At 38.5% G+C, this 14,869-nt stretch overlaps 1 protein-coding gene across 4 annotated transcripts in view; it reads right to left on the reverse strand.

Moving 5' to 3' along the window:
* USP9X (ubiquitin specific peptidase 9 X-linked) overlaps positions 1–14,869 on the reverse strand; it is an 87,509-nt gene that overhangs the window by 53,949 nt on the left and 18,691 nt on the right. For all 4 annotated transcript variants that reach the window (XM_015884801.2, XM_015884793.2, XM_015884807.2 and 1 more), the window contains exons 2-8: positions 10,182–10,435; positions 8,820–8,965; positions 8,490–8,569; positions 2,646–2,758; positions 1,734–1,952; positions 501–616; positions 26–277 (exon numbers count right to left, since the gene is read on the reverse strand). In XM_015884801.2, coding sequence (XP_015740287.1) covers positions 26–277; positions 501–616; positions 1,734–1,952; positions 2,646–2,758; positions 8,490–8,569; positions 8,820–8,965; positions 10,182–10,277 — 1,022 coding nt within the window. In that variant the 5' untranslated portion in view covers positions 10,278–10,435. The remainder of the gene's footprint in view (positions 1–25; positions 278–500; positions 617–1,733; positions 1,953–2,645; positions 2,759–8,489; positions 8,570–8,819; positions 8,966–10,181; positions 10,436–14,869) is intronic.

Consider the following 14,869-nt stretch of genomic DNA (forward strand, 5'->3'; position numbering starts at 1 on the left):
TATCATATTGGGAGAACCATCTTACCTAAGAATCATTTTTAACCTAAATATTTCTAAGTTTTTTACAGTTTCTTCTTGTCCTGGAACTCTTGAAGCTAAGTTCTTTAGAGATTTGATTATCATTGATAGAGCATCATTTTTGGCTTCATTCTTTGCTTCTTTTTTCAGTTCATCATCTGTTAGATTTTCTAAAAATTGTGGAACCATTTCTATAATAGGAAGGAAATATTTCTTCACTGTATGCAATGTTAGAAATTCATAACATTGTCCAAATGGCCTAAAAGGAAAGAAAAAAAAAAGTGATCAAAGCATCATAATTAATAGTTGTGTAATATTAAGTTAGTAAGGAGCAATAAATTCTACTTAAAAGCACATGAAATGAAAGGGATATATATATATATATGTGGCAAGTGCTTCAAGAAAACACTAAGTTTCATATTTTTATTTATTCAACATAGCTCAACTTGTCCAAATACGTAAAACATTCTTTAAAAACTTACTTGATGAGAGCTGCAATTATCTGAACATTCAATGCTGATCCACTCATGAAGCGGTCATGCAAGATCTGAAATCCATTTAATGTGCCAAACTTGTTGATAAGATCTACTAGCCAACCCTGTAATATAATAACCAACAATTATTTGACATGTATAAATAACTATTCGGGATTACTTTCAAGTATCCATTGGTAATCAAGTTACTTTAAAAAATGTCTTCTCACAGAAAGTTGTTAGAAGGTAACTGAATTGACAAGGAGCAAGTCAATATTGTTTACACATTCAGTTTTAAGGAGATACTTAGAAATACTATCTTTCCCATTATCATAGGAAAGAACAATTGCTGTATATTAGTTACTCAAGGTAACTTATCAAATATCCAAGAATAAAAGTGTCCGTATTTCAGGTCTGGATGCTAAATTTCTACAGAAATAATGTCAATTGTATTCTTTTCTGGTCCTAGATGTGATAATGCCACATAAAAACACAGCAAGAACACAAAATAACATTCTTATTTATAAGACTAGCAATGCAAGTAAGTCCAAGGACACAGAGTTCTTTTATCTTCTGTTCTCACATATCAATAGCTAGCAGTGCTACCAAAAAAAAAAAAAAGAAAAGCAAAAAAGCAAGCAAGCAACAAAATCTAATTCAGTTAGCTCCTGAACTTGTACCAGTCCCACTTGGAACACAACTCTGAAAAATCCAGACCCAGGGACTGAAACAGATTAGTAATCTGAATCATTAGTTGAGAAAAACAAGCAAAACAACAAAAAACACAATAAAACTATACTTGGGATCTATTAAAAAAAAATTAAAAAAAAAAAAATTAAAAAAAAATCCTACATTATTACATAACCCCCTTCTTAAAATATGGCATTTAAAAAAAAATCACAGGGAATGAGAAGTCACATCCATCACCTGGCAAACAGAAACAAGCTAAACAACACAGTAGGAATAGCACTGCAATAGTTATGCCAGTTTATCACAAAAACACAGTACAGTTCAATGGCAGACCAAAGACTGAAATAGTTATAAGAGCAAGTGTACATTAAATAATGACTGATTAGGGGTCAAAACCAACCAAAGTTTTTTGGTGATATAAAAAAAACAACCCACAATAAGTATTTGCCACCATGCCTCCCCCAGAAACACTTCCCTACGGCTACCTTGTGTTTCCTAAGTATCCAGTAAATAAACACACTCAGTTTTGTAGTTCTGAAGAAGCTGTCATACCTTTGGTGAGCGTGGGTCAGGAGGACGTGCATAAAGTTCATCTTCAGCGAGCTGGACTCCTGCAGGAACTGTTTCAGAGGGACGTGTACCATTGTATAGATGGAATTTGCAGTGAGGATTTAAGGCCATGGCAAGAAGTTCAAGAAGGGGAAACCAATCTTGGGACAGCTTGGCCACACAGAGTTCTACTAGTCGATGAGTGTTGTTAATAATACATCTCTATGAAGAAAAAACAACACAATAATATGACAGGTGACTATTCCAATACAACCTATAAATTCTGAACCATGTGCAAGTAGCTTACTGAGTCAAATAAGAGTTTTTACAACACTGTACTTAAAACTCTGTACCTCTTCCAATAAAGGCTTTGAACAAATGTAGTCCGCATCCAGCTAAAAATTAATTTAGAAAAAAGACCAAAATATTTTTGGTCTCATATAGCACAAGGCTGGCTGTCCAAGAGATAGCTCTGAATATTAATATAGCTGCCACAAACATTCAGAATTTAGTAGGCAACTAAAAGCTTCTGTTAAAAAAAGCAAGCCTTCTCATCCTAGCATGGACACAAAAATAGGTAGGCATCTAGACATCTATCCAAAGACAGCCCATTGAACAGGAGTTGCCCTACTGAACATACAAAGTCCAGTTTCTGCCAGCATCATCCTTTGTGTTCTATTTCCCTCCAAAAACAACAAAGGCAATAAGATGAAACCACAATGATGGAAAGATTATTTTTCCTCCCAAAAGCCACATACGCAAGAACTCTCCCACTTCTCTGACGTGGTCATTTCTGAAAATTACATTCAGTCTCTGCAGTCTCTTCAATGTCAAGAATGCAGGTCCTGTTCTTCTTTTAAAAATCACTTGCTTTAAAAGACATCAACAACAAAACAACAACAAAAAAACACTCACATGGATTTCAAACTTCCAGCCGCTCACTGCCTCATCAGTAAGGATTTTTGTGAAAGATATTGTCAACCCATCTCGAAAAAATCGCTGGCATGCTTCGCTTTTGACATCAAGGCCTATTTTGAAATAAGAAAGAAATACACAATTATGACACACGTAATTTCATCAGCTGTTATACGCACTTACAAAAACTGAAAGCAGTGATTTAGAGAAAGGTTTGGTGATCAAAGTTGCAGAATTATTTTTAAAAGGGACGCCTTGTACAAAGCAAAACTTACATAAGCTTAAACATACAAATATATGATAAATTAATATTCTAGTAAAGACACTTCAAGAACTGCATTCTTCTAGTTAGTTTTTCAGTTATTTTAAAAACAATAGTTTTTGCTGTGCTTGTAACACCAGAGGTATAATAGCAAAAATAAGAGCAGTCTTTACTTTTTACACCTTTATAATACCTGCATGTCACAGAATCACATCACAGCTGGGATTGGAAGGGAGTTCTGGAGGTTACAGGGCCCAACCCCAGCTCCAGTGGGGACACCCAGAGAAGAGTGTCCAGGGCCATATTCAGGCAGCTTTAGAAGACCTTCAACGAGGAGGTTTTCTGGGCAGCCTGTACCAGTGCTCCGTCATCTGCACAGTGCACAAGTGCTGCCAGGAGTTCAAATGGAGTGCCCTGTGTTCCAGTTTGTGGTGCCTCTTCTCCAGGTACTATGCACCATGGAAAAGCAGCTTGCTCAATCTTCTATGTACCTTCCCTTCAGGCACAAACACATGTTGAAAAGATTACCGTAAGCCTTCTCCCCTTCAACCTAAACGGTCCAAACTCTCCATGTCTCTCCTCACAGGAGAGGTGCTCCAGTCCCTTTATCATCTTGGCAGCCATCTACTGAGGTCTTTCTAGTATATCTAGGTCTCTCTTGTACTGAGGGGCCCAGTACTTCAGTGTGGCCTCTGTGTTCTCCGTGAACCAGTAAAATTCAGTGAGAGAACAGGAGAAACCTGTTCAACTTCCCAGACACAACTGACTTGCAGAATTAAACATGAAGAATCCTCTCTTCTGCCACTGTCACTTGAAGTATGGTTTCTTATAGTTCTGCTGCCAGAACCCGATATAACTAGATGCCAGCACTGTCATAAGCCTTTTCAATCCAACATGCACGAAATTTAAAGTTAAGTACAAGTCCTCCATACCTTTCTTTTACTTATTTAAAAAGCTCAAGTTGTTTAGAACCCAGTATAAAACTGTGTCTCCCTTCTGAAAGTTCAATTACAAAGACCAAAATAGAGCTAAGAGTCAACAAGAAAACATATCCAATATGCATGAGTCCACACTGCATAAAAGAAAAGCCTCTGGGCACATTAAAGAAAACAGTGAGCTGCACACGGTTTCTCTACAGAACAAGTTCTATGTTAAATCAGGTAATTTTAGCATTCAATAAACCCACAGCATCCAGATCCACAAGAATTACTGTCATCTTTTCCTCCTCCTCTACCTTTAACTTATTAATGATACTTCCTGACGGTAAAGTTCCACTGGTTTCAAAGGACTGATTTCACTGATCAAATCAAAAGTTCTTCACAGCCACAAATAACTGTGTGACAGATGTTTTTGAGAGGAACTTCTGTCCTGCGTGTTATTACATCCTACAGAGACTTTCCAAACTCTTCTAACAGCGCTTGTCAGCCTACACGTTTATGGTGGGTACAGCTCTCAAGCAGCTTGAGTAAAGCAAGAATCTTCAGAGAGCCATGTTGAGACCTGTGCCAGCATTTTTATCATTACCAGAGGTACATGACACACACTGTGTAGCCCAATATCAGAAATTCCACATAACTTTCTATGTAGCTTGTAGTCTGGATGGCTGATATCCCTACACTGTGAAGCATTAAGACCAGCAATAAGAGGCCATGAATCACAACAACAAAATGACAAAAAGAGAACACTAGACAGATGCTGCTTAAAACTTCAGCATTGGAAGTAAACAAAGAACATGACAAACTCAAGGGTGTAAATACTACAAATTCATTCTACACAAAGAAGAAGACAAGAGAAGACATTAAAATCATTCATTGTGACCTAGAGGAAATGCTCCTTTCAAATTCAACAATGAACTTAGCTCTTGAACTCAAATTTAAAGCATGCCTTCAAGTCACTTCAATGCTCCCTTGAGTACCAGTACAGCACTAACATCTCCCTAAATCTTTCAAGCACCATCTCCTCCCACAGTGGTGGGCCAGCTTCAATTAGCAAGACTTTTCATACCAGGTTCAAAAAACACTAAAATAGACTATGTTTCAGAAATGTATTGTCCCTTCTGTGCTTCAGTAAACTTGGAAAAAGAGGTAAGATGGAGAATCTCAGAACTTGTGTGACTAGATATGTAGTCACCTTCCACCTCTGCTTACAGTGCTCCAAACTCTTGAAATAACATATGGTACTCATGGAAGGAACCAAGGCTGAGTATCTACAAGGACAGGAGTATCATAGTAACAGGAGCCCTAGAAGACAGACTGGAAGAGGAAGCATTCAGCAATTCAAAGGTGTTGAGAAAAGAGCCACTAATTACATTAGTTACTTGGCATCTACCGCTTGAATCAGATTCAGTATTATCAGTAAGATCACAAGCAGCCTTTTTTTTCCCTTCCTCCAAATTCCGGGGGCAGAGAAGGATAAGGAAAATGACTGAGAAGTGCATGCATGTAGTGCCAAACTAAGTATTTAGAGAGAGGTGGTGGAAATCAACTATGCAGAGAGAAAAAGTGAGCATGAAATAATGTGGTGTGCAACACAGTATAAGGAAGTTGTAATTAGGGGGACTGGAGGAGGAAAAGCTGGAGCATCAAAACCCCACACAACGTCACCCAGCTCCTCTCCAGGACTTTGGATTAAACAACTTTGTAGCTGGAACCTCAGACCTAAGCTGGCTCCATGCATTGCTATGGCAACCCAAAGCTCCCACTAGACCAGGAGCCTCAGGCAGTGCAACACAGGAAACGTTTCAGTGGCTTGACAAGGACTTAGACCTTGCAGAACAGTAACCTGGAGCTAGTGAGCTCTGAGGAACACACACTTGCTCACAAGCGCAGCGGATCCACATCACACTCAGATTCTTGCAGGCTCTCAAGAACTCAGCAGGAATACTTGAGTCCTTCTGTACCAGAGCATCACACTGAATCTGCTGATCATTTTGCTCAATTGGTTCCGGCCCAACAAAACTGGCTAAGTTTTGGAAAGCGAGGGCACTCTAAGAAAATGCAGAAGATAGTTTCAGTAATGAACTCAAGGGTGGTCCCACAGAAATGCAGATGTTCATTCAGATAAAAAAAAAGAAGTTTATTTTTATTTTTTAACATACTTTTGAGGCCAGAGGACCCTCCTCTCTACTATTTCCCTCTCTACAAGCCTTCGTGATCATCCATCCGATACAAAGATTCAGGATCAAAATGGAAGGTTTAAGCTGTGCGGTGAGTTTTTATTTCAGTTTGAATATGCTCTGAGTTGTAAAGTTGCCTAGTATCTTATTTCTGTGTGTTGCACAGCGAAGTTTTGGCAGTATGTTAGAAACTGAATGCAAACATTACAAAGAACAAAGCAATACAGAGCTGCTGAGGGAGTTTTAGAAGAAAGAGCAGAGAATATTTCAGCCTTTGAAAAACAACAGAACCAAGAACAAGTTTTTTCCCTTATAAATTTCTAGCATCCAAATAACCATAACAATTATTTATGGAGCAAATTTTATCTGAAACAGTTTGTAAGTGTTCCAGAATTATGTGAAGATAAACATCATTCTTGTTCAATGCTATTTTTCAAGAAGTTCCTCCAGCGTATCACTTGATGGACTTATGGCTCACTTAATGAAGAATAACCCACTGATGCCAACACACAAAAAGCTAATTTTCCACAAACAAACATCTGTCAGGAATAATGTAAGTCACAATCTCTGTCAAATATGCTCACTGCACTTGAATGTGGAGATGAAATTGTGTTTCTATGAATACTTTCAATTCTATTAAGTTCATTTTAATTTCAGTTCCTGAAACAATTTCAAGAGAATGCAGCCATTTTCTTTTAAAGACGGGGTCACAAAGAAAGAAACTACCACAGAGTCCCTCCAGAAAGCCAGTGCCAATGGCTACTGGCAACATGAGGAATAAAAGCCACTTAAGACCTACAACCACTAGAAAAAGGTACTTAAACAAACAAATTACAATAAGTGAAGTAGTGAGATCTAAAGAGTTACAGAATGCAATAAAAGAAATGTAGGTAGTTCAAACGGCCTGTTATTTCTCAATTTCTCCTGTCAGTTCTCTCTTGAAACAGAACTCAGGTTAAGAACATTCACAGATGGGCAGCCATTTCAGATCTTACTGAAGTAATAGAATATACTTCAAGTTCATAAAAATAATTTTATATATTTCTTCTTGCTACTTATTGAAACAGTGTCAATCTAGTTATGAACTAGAAAAGCAGTGCCTATTACAGCCAGTGAGCACCCTACCACATACATCGAACACTGGAAAGTATATTAAAGAAACAAACAGAAAAGGACTGTATTAGTCACGGTGTAACTTCAAAAGGCAGGTAAAAACAGAATCTAGGATTTAACTATGAAGACAATGGTTAGAGAACAACTATTCCTAACAGCTTTCCTAGTTTTATCTTTGGCCAATAAGCCTTCTATATGTTAACATAAATAAATTCATCCAGAGGGCAAGAGGAACAATTAAACAGCAATGCAGAAGTACTTTTCACATAAGAGTATGCATAGATTCCCATTGTTTTTCATAGCTTTATGAGGAAAAAAAGAAAAAGTCTCTTTGTATGAGAACTTTCGGCAACGTCTGACGCTTTTGAGAAGAACAGTGATGTTAAGAGCAGCCAAAAATCTCATTCTACTCATATTACTTCATTGCATTACACTGACATGTTTTTGTATTTGTGTGTTTTATTTTTTAATATGACTTAACAGCTGGCAGTACATACATCTCTCTCGTGAATCATAAGCAGAAAATTTCTTTTCACTGCACTGCCTTCAGCAGCCTACGTACATAGAATGGTGAATTTCTTTAGTTCCTGAACAGGTGTGATCTCTTAAAAAGGTCTACAGTCTCCTTAAAATTCCTGCCAGATCCAGCTAAATGCAAAGAAAGCCAATTTAAAATGCAACTCCAGTTGATAAATCAGTGTTAGCAACAATGCATCATTATCCTATTTTGGACCACACTGGTGCAATCCAACTTGTGTTTCTCCAGAGAAAGAAGAGACAGAAAACAAACTGGGGTAACTCCAAATTTCCTGACCACAGCCAGCTTTTTACTCTTGAAACTGCTTAAGTATAACCTTTATCATCATAGAAGTGATAGTCTAGCTATGTCACAGAAGGAACAGGCATTTTGTATGTCACTGTATTAAAACACAACCGGTAAGTATAGAAACACTAGGAAAGTATCTAACTTTAGGCATCACTCGCATACTAAGAACTTTTAAGTCTCCACTGGGAACTCAAAAAATTCTCACAACTAAAAAGCTTACATAGCAAACAGTAGAATCATCTAGATTGGAAAACACCTTCAAGATCATCAAGTCCAATCATCCAACTGATCCATCAAGTTCTATCACTGAACCACATCCCTCAGTGGCACATAAGCATGCCTTAAATACCTCCAAGAGGCAGACTCAACCACATCCCTGGGTTGCCCCTTCCCAAACTGTAAAGAAATGCTTCCTTATATCTAATCTTCTGGCACAACCTAAGACCGTTTGTCACCTGGTCCAATACACATTTTCTCATGTCCTATCACTTGTCAGTTAGGTTAATGATCATTCCCTTTTCAGCTTACCTTTTTTACTCAGGTCAATAGCAGCTTCTAGAAGAACTTCTAATTCCCCCTTCGGCAACACAGGAACAACCCATCGAGGCCTATGTTCAAAAACAAAACAAAACCATGTACCTCAATTGCGGTTCTGATGAAGGCTTCACTTTCAAAAAAAAAAAAAAAAAAAAATCCCACAAAACCCAATACGAGCATTTCTTTCAAACTCCAACCCAATAAGAAGCACTTCAAGAAAACCAGTGAATCAGAGAAGCACAAATCCTGCTTCCACTACCAAAATATTTTCACAAATAATCCTCACACACTGGAAAAAAAAAGCATTAAGTGTGAAAGCACCTGTTGATCATGTCATCCAACTTTGCCAGGTCTGTGTGTGGAAATGCAGGCTCCTCATCTTCAAGCTGAGGTGGAGCATCTCCTTGGCCCTGCTCATCAGGCGGGGTAGCAGGAGAGTTCTCATTTGAAGAATCAGGTGAAGACGTCTAAAATTGGTAGGGAAAATACTTGAAATACTGTCTACATATACAAATAATCACTTTAACCGTATATCTGTCACCACAAATATGTAGTAAAATAATTTCATTTTAGATCTATTCATAAGAATAAGACATAAAATGTGCTATATGCTTTCTGTCAGTACAGTTTAAGCATTAAGATACACTCCTGGAGAAGAAATTGTTTTTTGTTGTTGTTGTCACTGTTTTTTTTAATAAAGGATTGATTTTCAGCAGACCACCTATCTAGAAGACGAACATCAAAACTATATGGATGCTGTGATTTTACCTATCTTCTAAAGATGATTATATGTAGAAAAACTTTAGCAATAGCACAGAAGAAAAGATCATGAAAACATTTTCGGGAAGTTTACACCAAGTAGAACAGTAATGTACTTGTCTACTAGCCAGCTACAAGCACACAATTACTTAAGCCCATTCTATAAAGGGGGGAGAGAGAAAGTGACCAGGTGGCTTACCTGCCAGCTGAGGTTACCCATCACACATATACCCAAGTAACATTGATTCTCAAGAATAATAAATATTAAAATCTATAATATTTATTAAACATAATCTAAATACCATATAAAATAAAACTGGTTTGGGCTGCGGTGTCTAAATGTATCTTTTCTATTTTCCAGGGAAAGAAGAGCCACTGCATTATGATACTGAATATTTGAAGGTTTTTACTCTTCTTTGAAAGCTGGATACTGTGTTCAAAAGAACCATGCTATGTCATTCAGGCAGTCTAGTACAATGAACAGGGGACTCAGCAGAAGACGATGTAAAAGTGACTAACCACCCCCCATAAGCTCCTTATACACAAAGTGCTTTTACAGAATCAAGCATAAAGTCACAGAGTGCTTTTACCAATGTGTGTTAGACTCAACAACACAGTTGTAAGTGAAGCTTCTGATATCATTCCAAGACAGCTCCATATTCCAAATAAATACACTTAAAGGAACTACATCACTGTCTGAAAAGGGAGCATGTTTTCCAACAGAGTGTTCCCTAACATTATCTACTTTACCAACAGTACTGTATTCATTCCTTAAATTCCTTCTGCACTCCCCAGAACAAAGAAAGAGCTCACTTAATTAGACATCTCTAGCACTACACAAACTCACAGTTCAGATAGATCAGAAACACTGTTCTAAAGAACTAAGCTCTGTACTTCTAGATAACTCAATTGTTAATATCATACCTGATTCTGCTGGAGGGGAGGCTGGGACTGTCCATCAGGAGCCTGGCCCTGGCTATCATTGCCTCCTACCGGAGAGCCACGAGTCGTGGCTGTCATACTCGACACAGGGCAGATCTTTGCAATTTTGTCTGCTTAAGTAGTTGTTGTGAGAGAAGAAATTATAGTCCACTTAGTAAAGTTGAAGTACCAGCATATGCTTGCTTTAAAAAGCTCCAACTCAAGAACATGCCATCTTGCAGAGACCATTGCATAACCTGGGGAGAAAAAAAAAAGACAATATGCATTAGTGATATACACACGTAAAAGTCATTTGAACCTGGAAAAGAGCACTGCAAAAACAGTACTACTGTATTACTGTACTGCTTTTATCTTTTATTTTAGACTTACTATTTCTATTTACTGAGTACATTTGACATGTTAAGAAGGTAGCATTTGAAATACTTAACATAGTTTTAATGTTCCAAGTAAGAATTATACCTCTACACCACAGAGAAGCAGACAGTCCAAATGCAACCACTTAACGTGACCTGATTAAGAGTACAGAAGAAAGTCATACTTATCACATTGTCCAGTATTCTACTGACTGTCCAAACTGTAAATGTATGAGTGGGAGTTGAGGAAGACTGTTTCTACTTCAGCTAAGACTAACAGAGCCTACAACCAAACTTCTGTTAGTTCACCAGTATTTATCCCTGATGTCTGACCTGCATTCTTTTTTCTTTCAGCACTTGCCCATCAAAACCTGGATCTGCTGAATTTTCAAGCCCAGTATAAAAGTCCACCTCACCCCCACCAAGTACTTTAGCCAATAAAATGGAGACATCAGATTTACTTTCTGATTTTGTAATCATGACAAAGCAACAATTCCATACTTATCTAAACATTTTTCATATTTATCAAATATTAGATATTATGAGGAAGATTATCACACAGAGGGTGGTGACACACTGGAACAGGTTGCCCAAGGAGGCTGTGGATGCCCCATCCCTGGAGGCATTCAAGGCCAGGCTGGATGTGGCTCTGGGCAGCCTGGTCTGGTGGCTGGCAGCCCTGCACATAGCAGGGGGGTTGGAACTGGGTGATCATTGTGGTCCTTTTCAACCCAGGCCATTGGTGATCTATTTTTTTTTTTATTTTTTCTTTTCCAAATGCTCTCCTTTAACTATTTGTTTTCTATTAAGTTTAGAGACTGCTAGGTAGAAAATATTAATAAAATCAAATGTCTGGCCACAAGAATGCACTCATTTCCACTGTGTTACCTGCATGAAGCTTTTAGGTATTTGCTTTTACCAATGAAATCAAACTTCTCCCAACCTACATTGTACTTTTCAACAGCCCTAAGCTAACCCTATGACCGCAGTAAACATCTCCCTCCCTCCTCAGTAGGTCCAGTCTATAATTTTACCATACTGAGTGAGGTAGCAAAGACAGGGAAAGGGCATAATAGCTGCTTTCAATAGCAGTCCTGGTCCAGGTTCCCTGAACTGCAAACTGCAACCTCTGACAGCTGTTGATTCCCCCAGCAGTGAAGGTGAGCTGCTTCAGTCCCACCTCTTTTCATTCTTTTGCTTAACTCATCCTTGAGTAAGCCAGTGAAGTCTATGAAAAACCAGAAAGCTATGCCAGCCCCACATGTCCTCCTCCTGTCATTCCCCGCACCCCCCCCCCCCCCCCCCCCGCCTTTTGATATGGGGGGGGGCCGCTCCTTCTCCTCCCCCCCCGTTCTGTGCGTGTGCCCCCCACCCCAGCCGCCTTTGTTGAGGCTTGTGTGTGTAAGCACAAGTCATGTTCAATTTATATATTTTAAACAGTGTTATAAGGGAGTCATTTCCCAGCCCCAATTTAACGTTCATTTTAGAGAAAACATCAAATGGGACACACTCATTGAATACTGTTTCATAGGAATCATTAACCAGGAAAATATGAATTCCAAGTCGCTGAACTCAGACTATACAATTTCAAATGTTAAGAGTTAGAGTTCCCTAAGGCACATAATATGGCTCAGCTCCAAATTAACCTTTGCACCTACTTATAATTAACCTGTCTATAACCAAATGTAAACTGATGCAGTGCCACCTCATTTTGCACCAGTAGACAGCCCAACAACTCTTAACTGTATTCAGCTGAAGCATATGGAGCCTCTGTATTATTATTAAATCTATGGCTAATTACTACTATATTCAAATTTGCTTTCAACATACTAATCAGTGTTTAAAAAAAAAATCACCATCCTTATCAAAAGGTTTTCAATGGATGTTCTGATACAGCATCAGAATGCAGACAAACACCTGTTAACTGTCATACTAACTACCCCACTGTTCATCAAGCAATACATGAGGCTAAGTCACATACATCCCACTGACATTCAGTTTTGATTGCCAGCTGAGCAGCTCTTGATTTGCCATGCCTTCTTCCATTTCTTTATATCATGTTGATCCACTGATAAAAGACAGGTAGAATCCAGTTTTTGCTTCACCTGTCTCCTTGCCACTTTAATCACACTGGGAAAAGGCAACTACAGAATACACCAGCCACTGGTAGGGCTCCACCAAGACAGCAGCATGCTTGAGCCTCACCTCAGCTTTGACTTCCATCATGGAACGATGAAGAAATATATGTAATTTTCTAATGCAGTTCACTTCTAGAATAGCTTTCATCTGAGTTTCTCAAAGTCACTTGTGAAATAACTGAAATATTTCAGTACAGGCAGTCTACTCCAGGACTCTAGCATACTCAACATGTTAAGAATGGAGCTCCCTAAAATCATACAAGTAGGCTAAGAAATAACATGAACTTTTCCCAAGACTATCTGTAGACAGATTCCTACCTTACCAGCATCTCCAGGAAGATAAGCTTTTTATTCCTAAGCACTGTACTGCAAAACCTATAACTGCAGCAATACAAATACTGGGTTCAAAGGTACTGCAGCTTCACTTCATGATGGATTCTGGGAACTGCCTTCTTAAGGGGCTAATAAAACACTGACTCATCACAGCGGATGTGATTCTCGTTTTAAAAGTTCTAGACTTGGAATCTAGCTTTCTGCCCTGTTCCTTTCTTGCCATCAAAATGCCTTCTAAGCTAGAAACACCCTTCCAAAAGTGTAACACTGACCTGATTCAGGAGTTGCATCCTACATACACCCCGGTAGGTTTCTCACTAGCCTTCTTTGTGTACTGTGTCTTTCAGGAAGGAGGAAATGATTTACAGATCATCATAATATTTTAAATTTCAAAACAGCATTAAGACAGGTTAAGGTTAAACAACACTTACTTAATGGCACACAACTTCAATTCTACCCAGAAGCTTCTGCTCCCACATGAATTAAGCTAGCTGTGAAAGCACAAGAGAGTAAACTACCGTAACAAAGTTATCACGTGTTACTACCACCACAAGGGCAAAGTAAAAAAGAATCATAGAATTACCCAGTTGGAAAAGACCTTGAAGATCATCAAGTCCAACCACAGCCTAACCAGCACCCTAACTCTAACAACCCTCTGCTAACTCATATCCCTGAGCACCACATCCAAATGGCTCTTAAACACATCCAGGGATGGTGATTCAACCACCTCCCTGGGGAGCCTATTCCAGTACCTAACTACCCTTTCTATAAAGAAGTTCTTTCTAATATCCAACCTAAACTTGCCCTGGCGCAACTTGAGGCCATTTCCCCTCGTCCTGTCACTTGTCACCAGTGAGAAAAGACTGCAACTCTGAACTGTTTCAAGATGGTCTCCAAGAAGGATTTCTCTTAACACACTCAAGTCATCCTGTACCAACTATGTAATGCTCTGTGCTGAAGAAGCTCTATAAAAAAGAGAGGCAAAAAAATAAAATGCTAGTTTTAAGCAATAGTGATTCATCCTGCTGGAGTAACAAACAGGAATAAAATGAATACAATCTGTATTACAGATTTAGAGAAGAGACAGCCTGACCTGTTGTCTCCTGCCTGTATTTTAGAGAACTGTGGAATGCAGAAGTCTGGTGGAAAAACTAAGAAGACATTCAAAAACTGAAGCCTCAATGTGAATCCAGGTACGTGGAAAACAAAGTTCAACAACACCAAAGCAATGAAATTGTCACATTTACACCCTGCATTAGGAGAACTGTAATATCGATACATGCAGCACAACTCAAGAACACAGAGAACTCCATATTTTTCCAGTCACTATTAAAAACCAACTAGGGTTAGAAGTATCAACGATGGAAAAAGCAAGGTTTCTTTTTGCTTTTGATAGCTCTGTTACTGCAAAAACAATGTATTATTTCACCTTGTGAGAAGTTGTTTTGAATCAAAGCGGGACCGGCTCCGCACACATAAATGGGACTTGAGACATAATGTTGAAGAGCAGAATCTGGCTACATTTAGCTGTTCCAGATCTAAGAGTCAGCCAGCCTAAGCTTATGGCTCAAATAGAAACCTTATCAGATCATCAGAAGTAAAGCCTCTTCTCAGGCTCCCATAGCTAATGCTGTCCAATTTCCACTTAATTTCTTCAGTCCTGATCTCATCTAAGAAATCTTAAACAAAGCAAGGTATATTCAAGCTAACGTTGAGAAACTAAAGTTTGATCCTGCACATCAGACAGCCAAATTGGCATAATCAAAACATCACCTGGAATAACTTCCCAAAAGACTTAAAACAAGGAAAGAAAAAACACTAACAACACCAAAACAAAACTAATAAG

This window comes from Coturnix japonica, chromosome 1, assembly GCF_001577835.2.
Source record: "Coturnix japonica isolate 7356 chromosome 1, Coturnix japonica 2.1, whole genome shotgun sequence".
Lineage (NCBI taxonomy): Eukaryota > Metazoa > Chordata > Aves > Galliformes > Phasianidae > Coturnix > Coturnix japonica.